At 42.8% G+C, this 15,421-nt stretch overlaps 1 protein-coding gene across 8 annotated transcripts in view; it reads left to right on the forward strand.

The window, feature by feature from the left end:
- The window catches only part of QKI (QKI, KH domain containing RNA binding), a 219,823-nt gene that overhangs the window by 59,568 nt on the left and 144,834 nt on the right, over nucleotides 1–15,421 (forward strand). For all 8 annotated transcript variants that reach the window (XR_008315984.1, XM_053295363.1, XM_053295371.1 and 5 more), the window contains exon 2: nucleotides 7,672–7,814. Coding sequence is in view for 7 of the 8 variants with exons in the window: in XM_053295363.1 (XP_053151338.1) it covers nucleotides 7,672–7,814 (143 nt within the window). In the remaining variant the exon portion in view is untranslated. The remainder of the gene's footprint in view (nucleotides 1–7,671; nucleotides 7,815–15,421) is intronic.

A 15,421-nucleotide genomic window follows, 5' to 3' on the forward strand; every position in this document is an offset into this window, starting at 1 on the left:
ACCAGCATATGTACCACTGTCTTAAGGTCATTCACCTCTAGAAATGATTGATGACTTTAATTATAAGTGGAAGACCTTGGTTAAAAATAAACTTCTTCAATTTGGGTTCTCCCATGAGGAAATTCTTAGATTAAGACATGATCAGGCCTGGCAGGTTATTAAGCAGAGTATTGCCGATGCAGAATTACAAGTGGATACAGCCTGTCTAAGGAGAGCTATCTATTTGGGGAAACAACTTTTTAATTCCAAACCGGCAGCATATTTAGATAATATTCTTATCCCTAAATTTAGGCATCCAGTTACTCTTGCCCACCTAAATGCCCTTCTGACGGCTGTTAGGGATGGTAGATATAAAGGGATTCCGTTTAATTTAAGGATTTACTCCTGTGGAATGTGCCGTAGAAACTACTCCTAATGTTGTTTTATATTGCACATTTTATAGCGATGCTCGTTTAAAACTTTTTCCTCTTTTTAGGAAGTTTCCAGGTCACTCTGATGAATTTTATTTAGAGTTTTTGTTATCTAACTTTTGCAAAGAGTTCCTTCCGCCATGGGTGCTAGCTTGTTATGCACCCATTGGTGTAAAAGACAGAGACCACATCGAAGAACTACAGGTTGCTTACTTGTAACTTGGTTCTTCTAGTGCTCATCTGTCCTTTTACACGCCCTCCCATCCTCCTCGCTGGGTCTGCTGAAGGCGGACTCCGTGACTGAAAGGATGTGGAGTGGTGCAGCTGCATATAGCGGCTGGGGGCGAGATTCCCGCCTAAAGCAGGAGAATTGAAATTGTTAGCTTCTGACGAGGTCTCTGCGCAGGTGCATAGCCCATTGGTGGACAGATGACCACTAAAAGAACCAAAGTTACAGGTAAGCAATCTCTAGTTACTCCCTTGAGAGATGTAGAAGGCCTTTCCTTATTACAGTTAAATAGCTTTTCTATTGCCAAGGAGCATACATATGTACATTTTAAAATGATACTATTACTACTATTACAAAATGACATACAATTCATTACCTGGGACCAAGAGTAAGTTAACATAAACTGGAATGAATCAAAACTTGCATGAGTGAAAAGATACAAGAAATCTTTCCATCCTCTTTTCCGAGGAATGGGGAGGGTATCCTAACTTGACGGGTTGTCAGCCTTCTCATGCTTCAAGACAGGGCCAATCAGTTTTCAGATCTGTATATACTATTCTGCTCCAGCCACACCCAAACCACTTCCGGTCCTGTCTCGCTTCAAGACAGTCCACAAGCTGCCCAGTCTCTTCTAGCTTCTAGCTTCCTTAGACTTGTTTTTCCTTGGCTATCCTCTACCTTTTTGGTTTGTGTCTCTGCACTTGTTCCACTCATGGAGCTTTCACATTGCGGCAACATGCTGAAGGGCGCCCTTTTTGGAGGGCCTCCTCTCAGAGGCTATGTTGGCACCCGCCTCTGTGGTGTCTGGACTGCTGCCGTGAGCACTGCTGGGCTTTCTGAGGGAACGATTGCTAAAAGCTCTGAGATGGCTCCATGCCTAGAGCTTGTTCTGCCCCGAAAAGTGGCAAAGAAGACCAAACACTTAAAGAGCCCAGACATGGCCTAAAAGAAAAAGGAATGCAAGCTGGCCTCTGGCGGGGCTCCGCTTTGTGAGAGGCTTCAGCTACAGGCAGTACGGGCGCGGCTATCACTGACGACAGTCTCTGAGATTCCCGCCAAAACCATGGTGGCCATTATGATCTCTCCTCAGCCCGTGCCTGTTTCCAAGGCTTTGCCGCTCGCTGCTTCTGCACTCCTACAGGGGGTGCGCTCAGAAACACCTGAGATTATTACCGGGCCTAACAATGAGGCTTTGTCAGCTGGTGAGTTGCAGTGGTTGGGGGACTTTGTTAAAAAACAATGTCCCTGGTGTCTCCTTTGTTGGAACAGTTGGGTTCTTCAGGGCAGGTAGCTGCCATCGCTCCCCCACCCCCTGGGTGCCTTTCCCATCCTCTTCTCTCCATTGCACCCTCCTGTGTCCATTGAAAATCCACATCTGGGGTCAGGGGACCATTGAATGATGTTGGATGTGGCCCTTGAGTCTGTAGCTTAAGGGAGAAAACTCTGGAATTTGGATAGAGGTGCTTGTGCTAATGGATAGTCACAAATGTGGCTCAGATCATGGTAAAATGCAGGATGGAATTTTTGGAAGCTAGTTCTAGATACCTGTGCTAACTTGCAAGTTCCTGGCTCCTGATACAAAGCTCATAATATCACATAGTCTGTGCCATATTTTTATTTGTGGGGCAAGATCCATTACCCTAGTGTCTCATAGTGTAATGTGAGAAAATACATGCTTTAAGTGCTTTGTATTGTAGAAGACCACCTGGCCATATATGAGATTGTGAAATGTGTTTTGCAAGACGTGATGTCTTGTGAAATGTGTTTTGCAAGACCTTACACTAGTTTTAGAGCTAATCTGGGACAGAGGTTATTTTCTTTGCACAGTGGTGTTATGCTAGTGCAGCACTAATTTGGATCCTACCAATTGATCTTAAAATGTAGGTAGGTAGTTCTTTACATCTATCAGCATGATTTTAAAGTTGATTTTTGATATCGTGGATTTAGGTTTAAGAGACTATACATGTAGGTGACATCTAGGTCATAACTCAGTCTGCAGCCTTGTCTGCCTTTTAACAGTCCAATATGTGTGTCTTTAAAACAGAAAACAAAAAATGTACCTGCCCAAATATGCTGCTTTAATCTGAAACCGTGTTAGTGTAAGCTAAAGGAGTATGAATGGTGACTCTTAATTACTTGTTCATTGTCCAAGTACTGTATTCCTTAATTACCTAGGGTTATATAAGAATCGTGAAAGTGTTAAAGCTGGTTAGTTAATTGCCTTTTTAAAGTCACACTCAGGCTGTGCTTGAGTAAAAGTAGTAATTAGAAAAGTTGTTCTCCATAAGAAATCGTTGCACGAAACTCTAGCTAAACCTTCATCTACTCATATCCTAATCTTTCCCTGTGCTCATTGTTAAACAAACAAAAAAACAAACAAAATGACCAGCTGAGAAAGTAAGCCACATGGATAATTAGAATGGTGATTCTTCAGCACCTGGCCTTGCAGATAACCACTTTCTTCAGTGAACAAGCATTGCTCCTTCTGAGTTGCAGCTAGTCTCTGGAATGCATGTAGCCCTTTAAAGCTTCCAGAAAGCAACTGAGCATGTACAGCAGAGCTAACAGCCTTTAAACTGCGTGTATGCTAATTATAATCTGCATTTTCCCACATGGGACAAACCTGCTTTTTAAAAATGTACATCTGTTTCTTTTGTAAAAGCCTACCTTTAAACCTTTGCCTTCAGAATTTAGCCTAATCTGTTCATGATTTGAGAGTAGATTTGTGATGGAATGAATTAAATTTAATTTGAATTTAATTAAAAATAAGACCAGATAGTTTTATGTTCCTGAGGGCTGCATGGAGTAGTCTTGTACAGCCCTCAGGGACATATCTTTACAAGTAAACAGGGCTTTTGTGGGGATAGGAGAGAGAGGAAAATTGCATCCTCATCCCCTCTCTGCGTGTTGCCCTAGGAGAAACGTTTGCAGGGCAACTAGTTTACTCACTCCTTGTCAGGATGGAGTAAGAGCCCTATCCATGTGAAGGTGTATAACATGTCGTCCACTATTTAAGTATACTGTAAAAATATTATCAATTGCTTTGAGAATGTTTTGTTGAAGAGTGGTATATAAATATGTAAGCGCCCAGAACCTTTCCAGAAGCAAATTCCTTGTATTGCCAACAGTGGACTAGTATACACAAGATCAGATTTAAATGTGATGTTGATTGTCTAGTGATCCTGTTCCTTTTACACACCCAGCTTCACATTTAAATCTTGTCTCAGTGTAGATAAGAGTACTCCCAAAATTATTATCTTGAAGTGGTTTTGGGAGACTGTGTGTCTAAGTCAGCATTCTTACATCCATGTGTTGTTCTCCAAACTCTGTGGACACAGGTTTTGACTGGGTTTTGTGGACATTATCTAGTAATTGTTGAGGCTTGTCTTTCATTCTTCATACAGAGAAAAGTAGTTCCTCTATCTGCTGCCTAGAGAGGAATGATGGGTACTGTGTGTTCATGTTCATAGTACAGATGTGGAGTCCTGGGGCAGGGTGTGTGTGGTGGAACTTAAGTTTATTTTAAGGCTCTCCCCCCCCCCACCGGTGGAGTAATTGGAAAATTGGGTGAGGGATACTTAGGGGATCTCTCCCCCCACATAAGTGGATTGTATCATAACATTCTATGGAGCACTGGCTCCAGTCGCAAGCTCCTTCTGCTTGCAGCAGACAATTTGCACTTATGGAAGGAGCACTTTTGTAAGCAGAGAGAGTCCTTGAGTGAGCAGAAGGCACTTTGGAGGATGGGTTTCACTTGCAGAAGTACCCTTCCCCCTCTCACAAAGATCTCTTGCGTAAATGCAAGTCTTGTTTCATTTTGCAGACTTGCAATGATGGAACAGTACCTTGCAAAAGGTTAGGATACAACCCAGTGTTGTTGTTTTTGAAATAGTGTGTTTTACAGCCAACTGCATTGCTGCAGAATTGCAAAATCAAAGTCAAAGGTAGTAATCTTTAGTGATGATAGCACTTGTCTGGATTATTAAACAGTTTTCAGATGTTGGAAAAGTGTCTAGAGATTCAGCGTAGTGCATCTTCGTCTAGTTTGTAGTGCTCATGAGGATATAAGTAAGGCCTTGGTATAAAGGAACATCTGGCTCTTCTGGCTCGCGATAGGAAGCTCTGTCTACTGCATCAAGTGAAATACAAACATTGCAAAATTCATAGGTCAAGACAGGCACACAAAACAAACTGATGTGAAGAGTTAATGATATCCAAATGTATTGCTACCCCATATTTCTTAGTTGCAGTATAAGGAATGTTTTGTGTAGGAGCCTTTTCTTAAATAAAAGAAAATACAAGCTTGTGTTTTTGTGTGATGATTCTGAGGTCTACATACTGTTTCTGATTCTAAATAAGTCTTTGCTTACTAAATTTTCATGGATTCACTTTCATCAGTTGTTTGGTCCCCACTTTCATATGATCACAGCTGACTGACACAAACTTAAAGGTGCTTAGTACATTTGAGTGCAGCATTTTACAGGTCCATCTCCAACGCTTTGTATATTTGCAGTTTTTGAAGTAAAATTTAAGAGACAGGCCCCTCAAATGCATGTTACAGATAGGAAATGTGCTGCTGTACCTGTGTTCAACATAACATGTGAATGACTACCTGTCTAAGATCTGTACCCGTGTACACTGTACACTCATTGCAAGAGTATTGAACATATTGTATGAATGGGCCTAATGCATTTGCACTTCTAGAGAGTGAAAGAGAGGGGCAAGGGCTTGATTGTGTGCATGTGCGTGCGTGCATACACACTGCATGTACAACACCGGCAGAATAGGATTGATCAGGTCTGTTATCTCTCAACGCCGTATACTGTTTTTAACAAGCTCACATAATTTAATTAGGAGTTAATATTAACTTTCATGATATCTTTGACCTAAGTTTTTCTTTATAAATTGTTTTAAAATTAAAATTGGACTTATATTAAAAAATCTGATTTATTTAAAAAAAAACAGTTTTTGATTTTTCTAAAAAAATCATTTATTTTCATCAACCCTGTTTTAAACAAAAGGTGCTTAAGAAGTACTTGACTACAAGTAACAATCTCAATAGGAATGGGGAGATTTCTCTCTGATATTACTCACAAAGCTGTTAAGTAGTAAGAAGCAAAGAACCTTGAGTTGCCCTATCTACTGAGGCTCATTACAACTACAGAAGGAAATCTTCATTCCATCAACTTTTATTTCCATTGTACGTGCTAGCTAGTCTGCTCTGATTCTCTGCATATGCTCAGATGCAATCAGAGTGACATAAACCTAGTCCGATTGCAGTCATTCAGTGAGTGACCTGAGGGCCGCAGGAAAGCTTAATCAGAATGACACTTGATCTCAGGAATTCAGCAGGCTAAAGCTTCTCTTCCAAACTGGCTAAGAAAATGGCCATACTTCTGGGCTGGGGGTGCACTGAAGTGCACAAAATGGCGACGTCAACATGCTTGGAAACAGCTCATAGATTTCTTTGTCATTTGATGCTCACCTGCAGTGTTCTCTCTAATTTTTTTCATCTGTGTGCGGAATGAGTTTTGTTCTGGGCGGCAGTATCAAGGCAGTGTGTGTGCACGTGCATTCAGGGTGGAGCTACTGATTCAACCTGAGTGAGATCTAAAATTAACTTGAGTGGACATCAGAAAACTTGTGAGTGCGTGCATGTGTGCACCCCTTAGAGGGAACACTGCTCACGTGGCATGGAGTGTGTCTTGTCAGTTGTGCTGATACATAAATTGCAGCTCTGCCTAGACAGAGAGCCTGGCTATAGTTATCTGCTTTCTGGTAATGTTCAGGTTAACTGCTGTATCCTTATTTTGGAAAACCTTAAGTGTGTGTGTGTGTATAGATGTGTGTAGATATATATATATAGATGTGTGTGTGTGTGTGTGTGTGTGTGTGTGTGTGTATACATTGCACTCTTCCTCCAAGGAGCCCATGGTTATGTTTGTCCTCACAACAGCCCTGTGAGTTGGGTTAGGCTGAGAGATATGTGACTGGCCCAGAGTCACCCAGTGAATTTCATGGCTGAATGGGGATTTGAACTCAGTCCTAGCCCAACACTCTAAGGACTGCAGCACACTGGCTTTAATATTTTTGTTTAGTCAGGTGTAGCTGGATTTTAGTGACATTCTTTCAAAATGATTAAAGTCATTTGCAGTGTTAGCTCTATTCTTTCTATATGCATCTCTTTATTTATTTATTTATTTATTTATTTATTTATTTATTTGAAAAATCAAGGTGTAGATGATTAAGCAGTAAATAGAAATTCTAAGTTTCTTTGTAAGGTAAAAGGTAAAGTGTGCTGTCAAGCCGATTTCGACTCCGCCCTGTGGTTGTCTTTGGTAGAATACAGGAGGGGTTTACCATTGTCTCCTTCCTCACAGTATGAGATGATGCCTTTCAGCATCTTCCTATATTGCTGCTGCCCAATATAGGTGTTTCCCCTAGTCTTGGAAACATAGCAGCGGGGATCCGAACCGGCAACCTTCTGCTTGTTAGTCAAGCATTTCCCCTCAGCGCCTCTTAAGGTTTGTACCATTGATGAATTTAATGCCCTCCCAGATCCTCAGAGTACTTAAATACTTCCAGAATAGAATCAGGGAAATTGACACTCTGGTTGCTTTGTTTTTATTTTCTTTTTTTGGTCATGGTGTTTCATAATGAACAACTTTGAATTGCATGAAGGATTTCTGTTATCCCTCTTCAGATCTTTTCATAATTAAAGGATAACTAATACTGTTCAACTTCTCTGAACAAGTTTTCTTGTTCAGATATACCAGTGCAGGTATGCACCATCATTTGGACTACAGCAACATCTTTCTTTAACTGTGAAGAAAATATCCCTGAAGCATAGTTGGCAGTAGCAACTTTTTTAAAAAAAGGCACTTCTGAATTCACTTCTCATAATGTGAAGAATGGAAGTGTCCCAAACAGATGGCAGTGAAATCAGTAAATCATTGTTTCTAGAATTAACGTCTATTATTTGTGTATTAAACTGTGTATTAAACATATAATATATATTTTTTCCCTCCACAGAAATTAGCAGAGTACGGAAAGACATGTATAACGACACATTAAATGGTAGCACGGAGAAGAGAAGTGCAGAGCTGCCTGATGCTGTGGGACCTATTGTACAGTTACAAGAGAAACTATATGTGCCTGTAAAAGAATATCCAGATGTAAGTACATACTTTTAATGAATCTGTCTTCTGACTCATGTGTGACTCATGTGATACCCCCTCATATGGTGTCATTTGTGTAAATTTTGAGGATTCAAGAATGTTACTGAGAGGTAAAATGTGATACAAGCTCAATATTTGTATTATGTTAATAGCTTTTTATGGTGAGTGTTAACATTGCTGCTTTTTAAAATTATAATATGGTTAGAGTAATCACTTTACCATAGATGATCTGTAATATTTTGATCCGTTTCCAGAGGGTTGGAAATGGAGCATAATTTTTCCAATATATGAGATAACTCAAACCCTTCTATCAGCTTATCATTTTATTAGATGTCTGCTCTAAAATCTATAGTCATTTTTTGCTCCAGAAGTTAGCAGAGTGGGAAGAGAAAATTCCATTCTTCATCTACAGGCTGGGTTTAGAATAGGACACAGCACAGTAGACCAGATTTTTGTGGTGCACCACTTAATACAGAAGTACAAATTCAAATTTCTTTATTTCGGTCAGCGAATAGCATGAGATTAAAACAAATGTAGAAGAGAAAACAATCAAACTTCTACTACAAACAACAAAACCAAATAAATTTTTAAAAGTCCTCTTGAACATAGATCAAGGTACTGAAAATGGGCCCACCAGAACTACTAAAAATACATAACTAAGGATAAAAGGAGACAGCAGTATTTCATACAGATGTACAGAGATTATTACATACAGATCAAAATTTAAACAGTTACCTTCCCGACTCCTGAATCTGAGAGGGGTTAAACAATTCAGGAGCTTGGGAAAATTTTGTTGTTAGATTTACTGATGATATACAAGTGATCCCAATACCTGCATGCCCACTGGAAGTTAGCCCCACTGTAGCTGCAAAAGTTGCTCTGGCCTTAAATCCGTCACCAATTTTCCCATTATTAAGCTCTTACGCAAACGGAGCCATTCCTTCCTTTCTCGATCAGAATTTTACGAGCACAGCGCATTCCATGTCACATGCCTCACTGAATAGCAAGACACAGAGGGTTGCTAAGTGGTCACCTTATCAACCACGGAAGGCCCCTTCCCAGCAACAGTCGCCTTCAGAATGGTCTTTTGGTGGCAACAGGTTCCAACCAAGATACAAGTTGGGTGGCCAGCCCAGTAAGCTGGACTTTCAGAAACAGCGCCTGAATGTTTCCCAGAAGAAGCAATGACTCGAGGTGCCTCAGGACTAGCTTGGTCCCATTTTCGGCAAGCTGGGACAAAGTGACTATGGACCAGTCGGTCCTCACAAATATACGTCTGGGCTATGCCCTGGAGTTTTGTGAGACTCGGCCGGTTTCAAGGATTGTGGTGACTCCTTGCACTCCCGAGTTGGATCAAGAGGTTGCTGCTCTCCTGGAAAAGGATGCGATTGAGAAAGTCGCCAGTCCTCACAGCCTCAGGTTCTATTCCCGGTACTTGCTTGTGCCAAAGCCGAACAGTGGTCAGCGCCCTATACTAGACCTCAGGACTGTAAACAAACATTTGGTCTACAAAAGGTTCTGAATGCTATCGGTACCGACCATTATGACTATCTTGGACAAAAACATGTGGATGGTTTCCCTGAACTTAAAAGATGTGTAATATCACATTTCAATACTCGCTCAGCATCGACGCTTTCTGCGGTTTCAGATCGGGGGGATCCCCTATCAATTCAAGGCCTTGCCGTTCAGCCTCACGACCGCACCAAGGTTCTTTACTAAATGTCTGGCCCCGGTAGTGGTGTTCCTGCAGGAGCAAGGTTTGCAAGTGCTGCAATATGTAGACGATTAGCTCATTGTGGCAAGCACCATGTGGGTGGTTCTGGATGCCCTCTAAATCATGGTGGATAGTCTGCAGGAGCTGGGTTTCCAGATAAACTTCAAAAAACTTCAGTTGGAACCCACTCGTTGAATTCAGTTCATTGGGCTGATATTCGACACAATCTTGGAAAAGGTCTTTCTTCTGATGGGCTGCATAGTTACCCTCCAGAGGCTCGCAGCCATTTTCCTAGCCGGTGGCCCACAGACTATGCATTCCATACAGAGCCTGTTGGGCCACATGGCATCAAGTATATGCGTTCTACCTCAAGCATGTCTTTGGATGCACGTCATTCAAAGATGGTTTTTAGACGTGTTTGAGCCCCTTCGGGATCCGGGCCATCTCGATTGTACATCCCCTCCTTGGGTACGGGCCAAGGCAGAGTGGTGGACAGAGTTTTGGCACTTGAGTGTCGGAACTCCCTTCCAAGCCCCCTGACCCCGCTGGGTGGTCACAACAGACGTATCGGAGCTCGGTTGGGGAGCGCACCTGGAAGGGCTTCCCCTGAGTGGACATTGGTCCCCCAAAGAGAGAACTCGACACATCAATTATCTGGAGCTGTTAGCCATTTTCAACGCTCTCAAAGGCTTCCTGTCCCTGATTGGGGGTCATTCAGTGCTAATACAAACAGATAACACAACGACAAAAGCCTACTTCAATCGATAGGGCGGCACATTCTCAAGGAGCCTGCTGTTTCTGGCTCTGGACCTGTGGCATTGGGATGTGGCACATGCGGTGTCTCCTCAGGCAGTCCATATTCAGGGTACGCTGAATGTCCAAGTGGACACTCTGAGCAGAATGATGATGGTCTCCCACGAGTGGGCATTGCATCAGGGTGTTCTGAGGGACATATTTGTAAATTAGGGGGTCCCAACTCTAGACCTATTTGCTTCCTGGGACAATACACAATGTGCCCTCTACTGCTGCAGGGGAGGGGAGGGAGAGGGTTCTCTGGGGCCTTCGTCCTGTCTTGGATGGGCCCTATTCTATATGTGTTTCACCTGTTTCCCCTCATTCCGAGGGTCCTGTGCAATCTGGGGGTGGGTCAGGCCAGGGCAATTCTGATAGCCCCGTGGTGGCCCAGGAGGCCTTGGTTTCCAGCCCTGAAGCGCTTGGCGATGGACTGGAAACGCTTAGCTGTCCTACCGGACCTGCTGTTTCAGGAACAGGGATGGGTGCTCCACTCGGATGTTGGGTTCCTCCATCTGACTGCTTGGCGGGTCCTGCCTTCCCTTTGAGACTTAAGGAAGTTTTGGTTGCTGCTAGAAAGCAGTCCACACAGAAGTCATATGATCACAAGTGGACTCGTTTCGCTTCCTTTGCTTCCTTGCATGGGTTTGATGCATTTAATCTATCTGTACAAGATATTTGTAACTATCTATCGTCCCTTAAGGAATCTGATTTAAAGCTTTCATCCCTTAAGGTGTATTTGGCTGCTATTGGGGCATGTTCCTCCTCTAACCGTGTGTCACAGTTTAAAGATTCGGTAGTAAAAAGCTTTCGGAAGGGTTTGACACACATGTTCCCAGGCGATCCGGGCATGTCACTGACTTGGGACCTGTCCGTAGTATTGGCTGGTCTGCTTCAGTCACCATTTGAGCCTTTGGCTTCAGTTGATCCACATCTCCTGACCTGGAAGGTTGCCTTTTTGGTGGCCATTACCTCTGCCAGGAGGGTTAGTGAGTTACGGGCCCTGAGGGTTAACCAACCGTACCTTCAGTTCCATAAGGACAAGGTTGTACTCAGGCTTGATGTTCAGTTCTTGCCCAAAGTGGTGTCCATGTTTCACCGTTCATCACTGCTCACTTTGCCCGTGTTTTTTCCAAATCCTTCCTCGGATGCGAAAAGATGGTTACACCGTTTGGATGTTTGTAGGCATTGGCCTTTTACGTCCAAAGGTCTCCTGAGTGGAAGAAATCTCCTTCCTGTACGATGGGCCACATAAAAGTCTACAGGTCTTGGCCCAATCCCTGTCCAGGTGGATAGTTTCCACGATTGAACTTTGTTATTAATTGGATCACAAGCAGTTGCCTGCTACCATTAAGGCGCACTCTGTTAGGTCTGTGGCGGCCTCTGTGGCCTTTGATCACAAGGTCCCGTTGGACACTATTTGTCACGCAGCTACCTGGGCTTTGGCCCATTCGTTTATCCGTCATTATGCAATTGATGCTAGGGCATGGAATGATGCTGAATTTGGCAGGAGTGTCCTGCAATCCATTTTCAGTTAATATACTTGTTTTTGAAATAAAATTTCCTGGCAGTTATATATTGTTTCTGTCTATTTCCTCCTCCTTGGGTGCTAGCTTGTTATGTGCCCATTTTTGTAGAAGACAGAGACCACGTCAAAGAAACACAGGTTACTCACCTGTAACGGTGGCCCTTCTAGTGGTCATCTGTACCTCTGCATATCCTCCCGTCCTCCCAGTGGGGTTCACAGAAACTGGACTCTGTGACTGAGGGATGAGGAGTAGCGCAGCTGCATATAGTGGCTAGGGGCGGGGTTCCCACTCAAAGCAGCAGAATTAAGCTTGTTAGATTCCGACAAGGTCTTTGTGCAGGCACCTAGCAGCCCATTTGTGTAGAAGTACAGATGACCACTAGCAGAACCAACATTACAGGTGAGTAACCTGTAGTTTTTCTAAATTGCAGCTTGTGGATTAGGCCTAATAGGGATAACACATTTTTAAAAAGTACTCTACCTCTTGGGTGGTGTGGAAATGAGTATGTACATAGGAACATAGGAAGCTGTCAGATATTGAGTTAAACCATTAGTCTATCTAGTTTAGTATTGTCTTCACAGACTGGCAGCGGCTTCTCCAAGGTAGCAGGCAGGAATCTCTCTCAGCCCTATCTTGGAGAAGCCAGGGAGGGAAATCATCTTGAAATCATCTGCTCGGAGTGGCTCCATCCCCTGAGGGGAATATCTGACAGTGCTCACACTTCTAGTCTCCCTTTCATATGCGACCAGGGCACCACTGCTTAACTAAGGGGACAAGTCATGCTTGCTACCACAAGACAAGCTCTTGTGGTTCATGAACTGCCTGCACTATGTCGTCCATGCGTTCATTAAATCATGTAGCAAAAAGGGAACCACCCCTTGTGACTGGCAGTACATTTCATATTCCTTAATTATATTTAAGTTTGGTTTTGCAGGAAAAGTTTGAGTGAGCTTGTTACCAGCTGGGCTTATTCTACCCAGCTCCCAGAAGCCTCCCTGTTTGCAGCTGCATTGCCAGGCTTGGAGATTGCACTTTGGCTATGCTCAGGAGCTGCACCGCAATGTGATCTCCCAGTTTATGATATATATGGGGACAGGTCACCTAGTTGGTGATGGCCTGGTTGCCTCTAGATTTGGCAGTAAACAACACAAATTGACATGGGGATTAAATCCATCTCCCCCTCTTTCTAGATGGGATCCCCCATCTAAGCAGACTCTAGAACTAGCTACTGCGAGTTGTCTGGCAACTGAGGTCATTCTGGACTCCCCTTTCCTTTTGCAATCGAGATAACACAACTTGCTAATGAAACCATTATGCTGAGCAAGGGAAAGTAGATAAGACAAGTACAGTAATAGTTCCCCTTTACAAAAAGAGATGAGTCAGTGATGTAATTCTGGAAGTGTGCCTATCGGATTTTGATAGAATTATTGGGTAGCTCTTCCCAGCACAGGATACTAGTCAATCAATCAATTCCTTTATTAATTCCTTAGCACAGGATATTGTTTAACGCACCTGCAGACTCTGTTTTTCATCTCAACCAGCCTTGCATATAATAGGCTGTTCACACACCGTCCTACCCAGGAAGGACGATCAGTAACAATGCATTCTGAACAAGCCCTTTTGGGCTCTGCTGTTCAGCAAAGCATTACAGTAGAAAGGTGCCCCCAAGGCACGTTTTGGGATATAAGTCTCCCTAACTCCATGCCCCAGGGTGCTCCCTTGTGCTTTACACTCGGGATTCCAACTGCAAGCAACCTTTGTGCTCTCCCATGTCTACCACTGGAGACTCCAACTGAAGAATATCACAAGTGTGTTCCCTCGTGCTTCTCAATTGGGATTCTACTGCAACAAGGACTTCAGCAAGACCATCTCTGTGCTCCCTTGTATGCTATACTTGAGATTCTGTGGAACATTTCCTGTGCTCTCTTGCAACCTCAAGAGCGCCTGAAATCAATACCTGAATCTGTCCGTGTGCCCTTCCAGCCAGTGTCCCTAGCCAGACGTAGGGAGCTGGGTCCACCCAGACATCTGTTGAAGGGCTTCTTTAGGGGCCATAAAACCACTAAGGCCCATAAATCAGGTACTGATTCCCAGCTGATAGATACCTTGTGTTCTTTTTTACCTTTAACAAGCTTAGAGAAAATAACAGAAAAGCGAAAGTTTCTGTTTCTGCCCTTTCCACAATGGCTGCTTTTTATACACATTCCAATAAATAAAGTTTGGTTACACAGACACAGGCATATCTGACATGGAATATGATTGGTTAAACATTCTTTACAAAGCATAGTACTCATATTACATCTTTTTGCTCCTGATTTGACGTCTGCTTATCTATACAGATGATGTTAAGAGTTACAAAGCTGCTGTGTAAAAGCACTTTCACACATCTATCTTGTGGGCATCCATCCTTTCACTAATCTCTGTAACCCAACTGCCTTTCACCTCGCTGTCCCTTAAGGATGTGAGTCTTCCATGCTTGAAGCCCCATTGCCTAGAGACAGGTAGAATATAGTGGTTGTCCTGCTCCCAGGATCTCAGTCTATCACTTGGATTCAGACTTCTCCCTCTTAGCATCTTTCTCTTGCCCGCCTGGGAATTTACACATATTCTGGAACTTTAAGCTAAATGTGCCTTACAATAGTATATTTTTAAACATATTTGTATTGCTTTTACGTTAGGGCCACCTAGTAACTTCGTCTTATTGCTTTTATCTGTCTTTCTCACAATAAACGCTTTTGATTTAATTAAAACCTCTCTCTAGCCAGCTTCTGAAGTTCAGACACTTGCACAAATTAAAATTGCTTGGAACTGTCTTCCCTTTTGAGCTAAATTCCCCATATTTGCCCTAACTTGGGGGTGCTGACCAAACACCGTCAAAGCAGTTCCATGAACAAGCTACAGACAAAAATCGGGTGGTGCATTCGCCATGAAGTAGCATTCCACTGAAACCTTCACTTTACGGCAAAACCGTTGGTTGAAATCTATATTGAATACCACATTTTTATAGAGAGTTGGATGCTCTGCCATTTTTGTAATTAATATTTTTCCGTTAAAGCAATGGTTTGTGAAATGTGAGAAACTCTTTTTGGCCAGTGTTCTCTCTAATTTTTTTCATCTGTGCGCAGAATGAACTTTGTTCTGGGCAGCAGTATCAAGGCAGTGTGTGTGCACATGCATTCAGAATGGGGCCTTCCTGATTCAGCCTGATCGGCATCTAAAATTAAGTGAGCGGACATAAAAAACTGTGTGAGTGCACGCACATGCGCACACCTTAGCTGTTTTTGGTGGCCATTTTCCCATGATGGTAGCCAAAGCTCAACTTGTAACAGTGAGAACTTTTAGTATATTACTTAACAGTGTCCCTAACATCTGTTCCAAATTTCAAAACTTTGGGACCCCCCACCTCCAATTTTTTGCTTAAAATTGGCCTAAAATGACTGTACTGAATAAGAGTCCTTTGCCCTTTCTCTTCATTGTAACTGAAATATGAATTAAAATATTACTTTCCCATAATGTCATTTTCACATATTTGATTTCAGAGTAGTTTGCATTAGTACTTGTTTAACAGG

The sequence above is a fragment of the Hemicordylus capensis genome, chromosome 1 (assembly GCF_027244095.1).
Source record: "Hemicordylus capensis ecotype Gifberg chromosome 1, rHemCap1.1.pri, whole genome shotgun sequence".
Taxonomy (NCBI): domain Eukaryota; kingdom Metazoa; phylum Chordata; class Lepidosauria; order Squamata; family Cordylidae; genus Hemicordylus; species Hemicordylus capensis.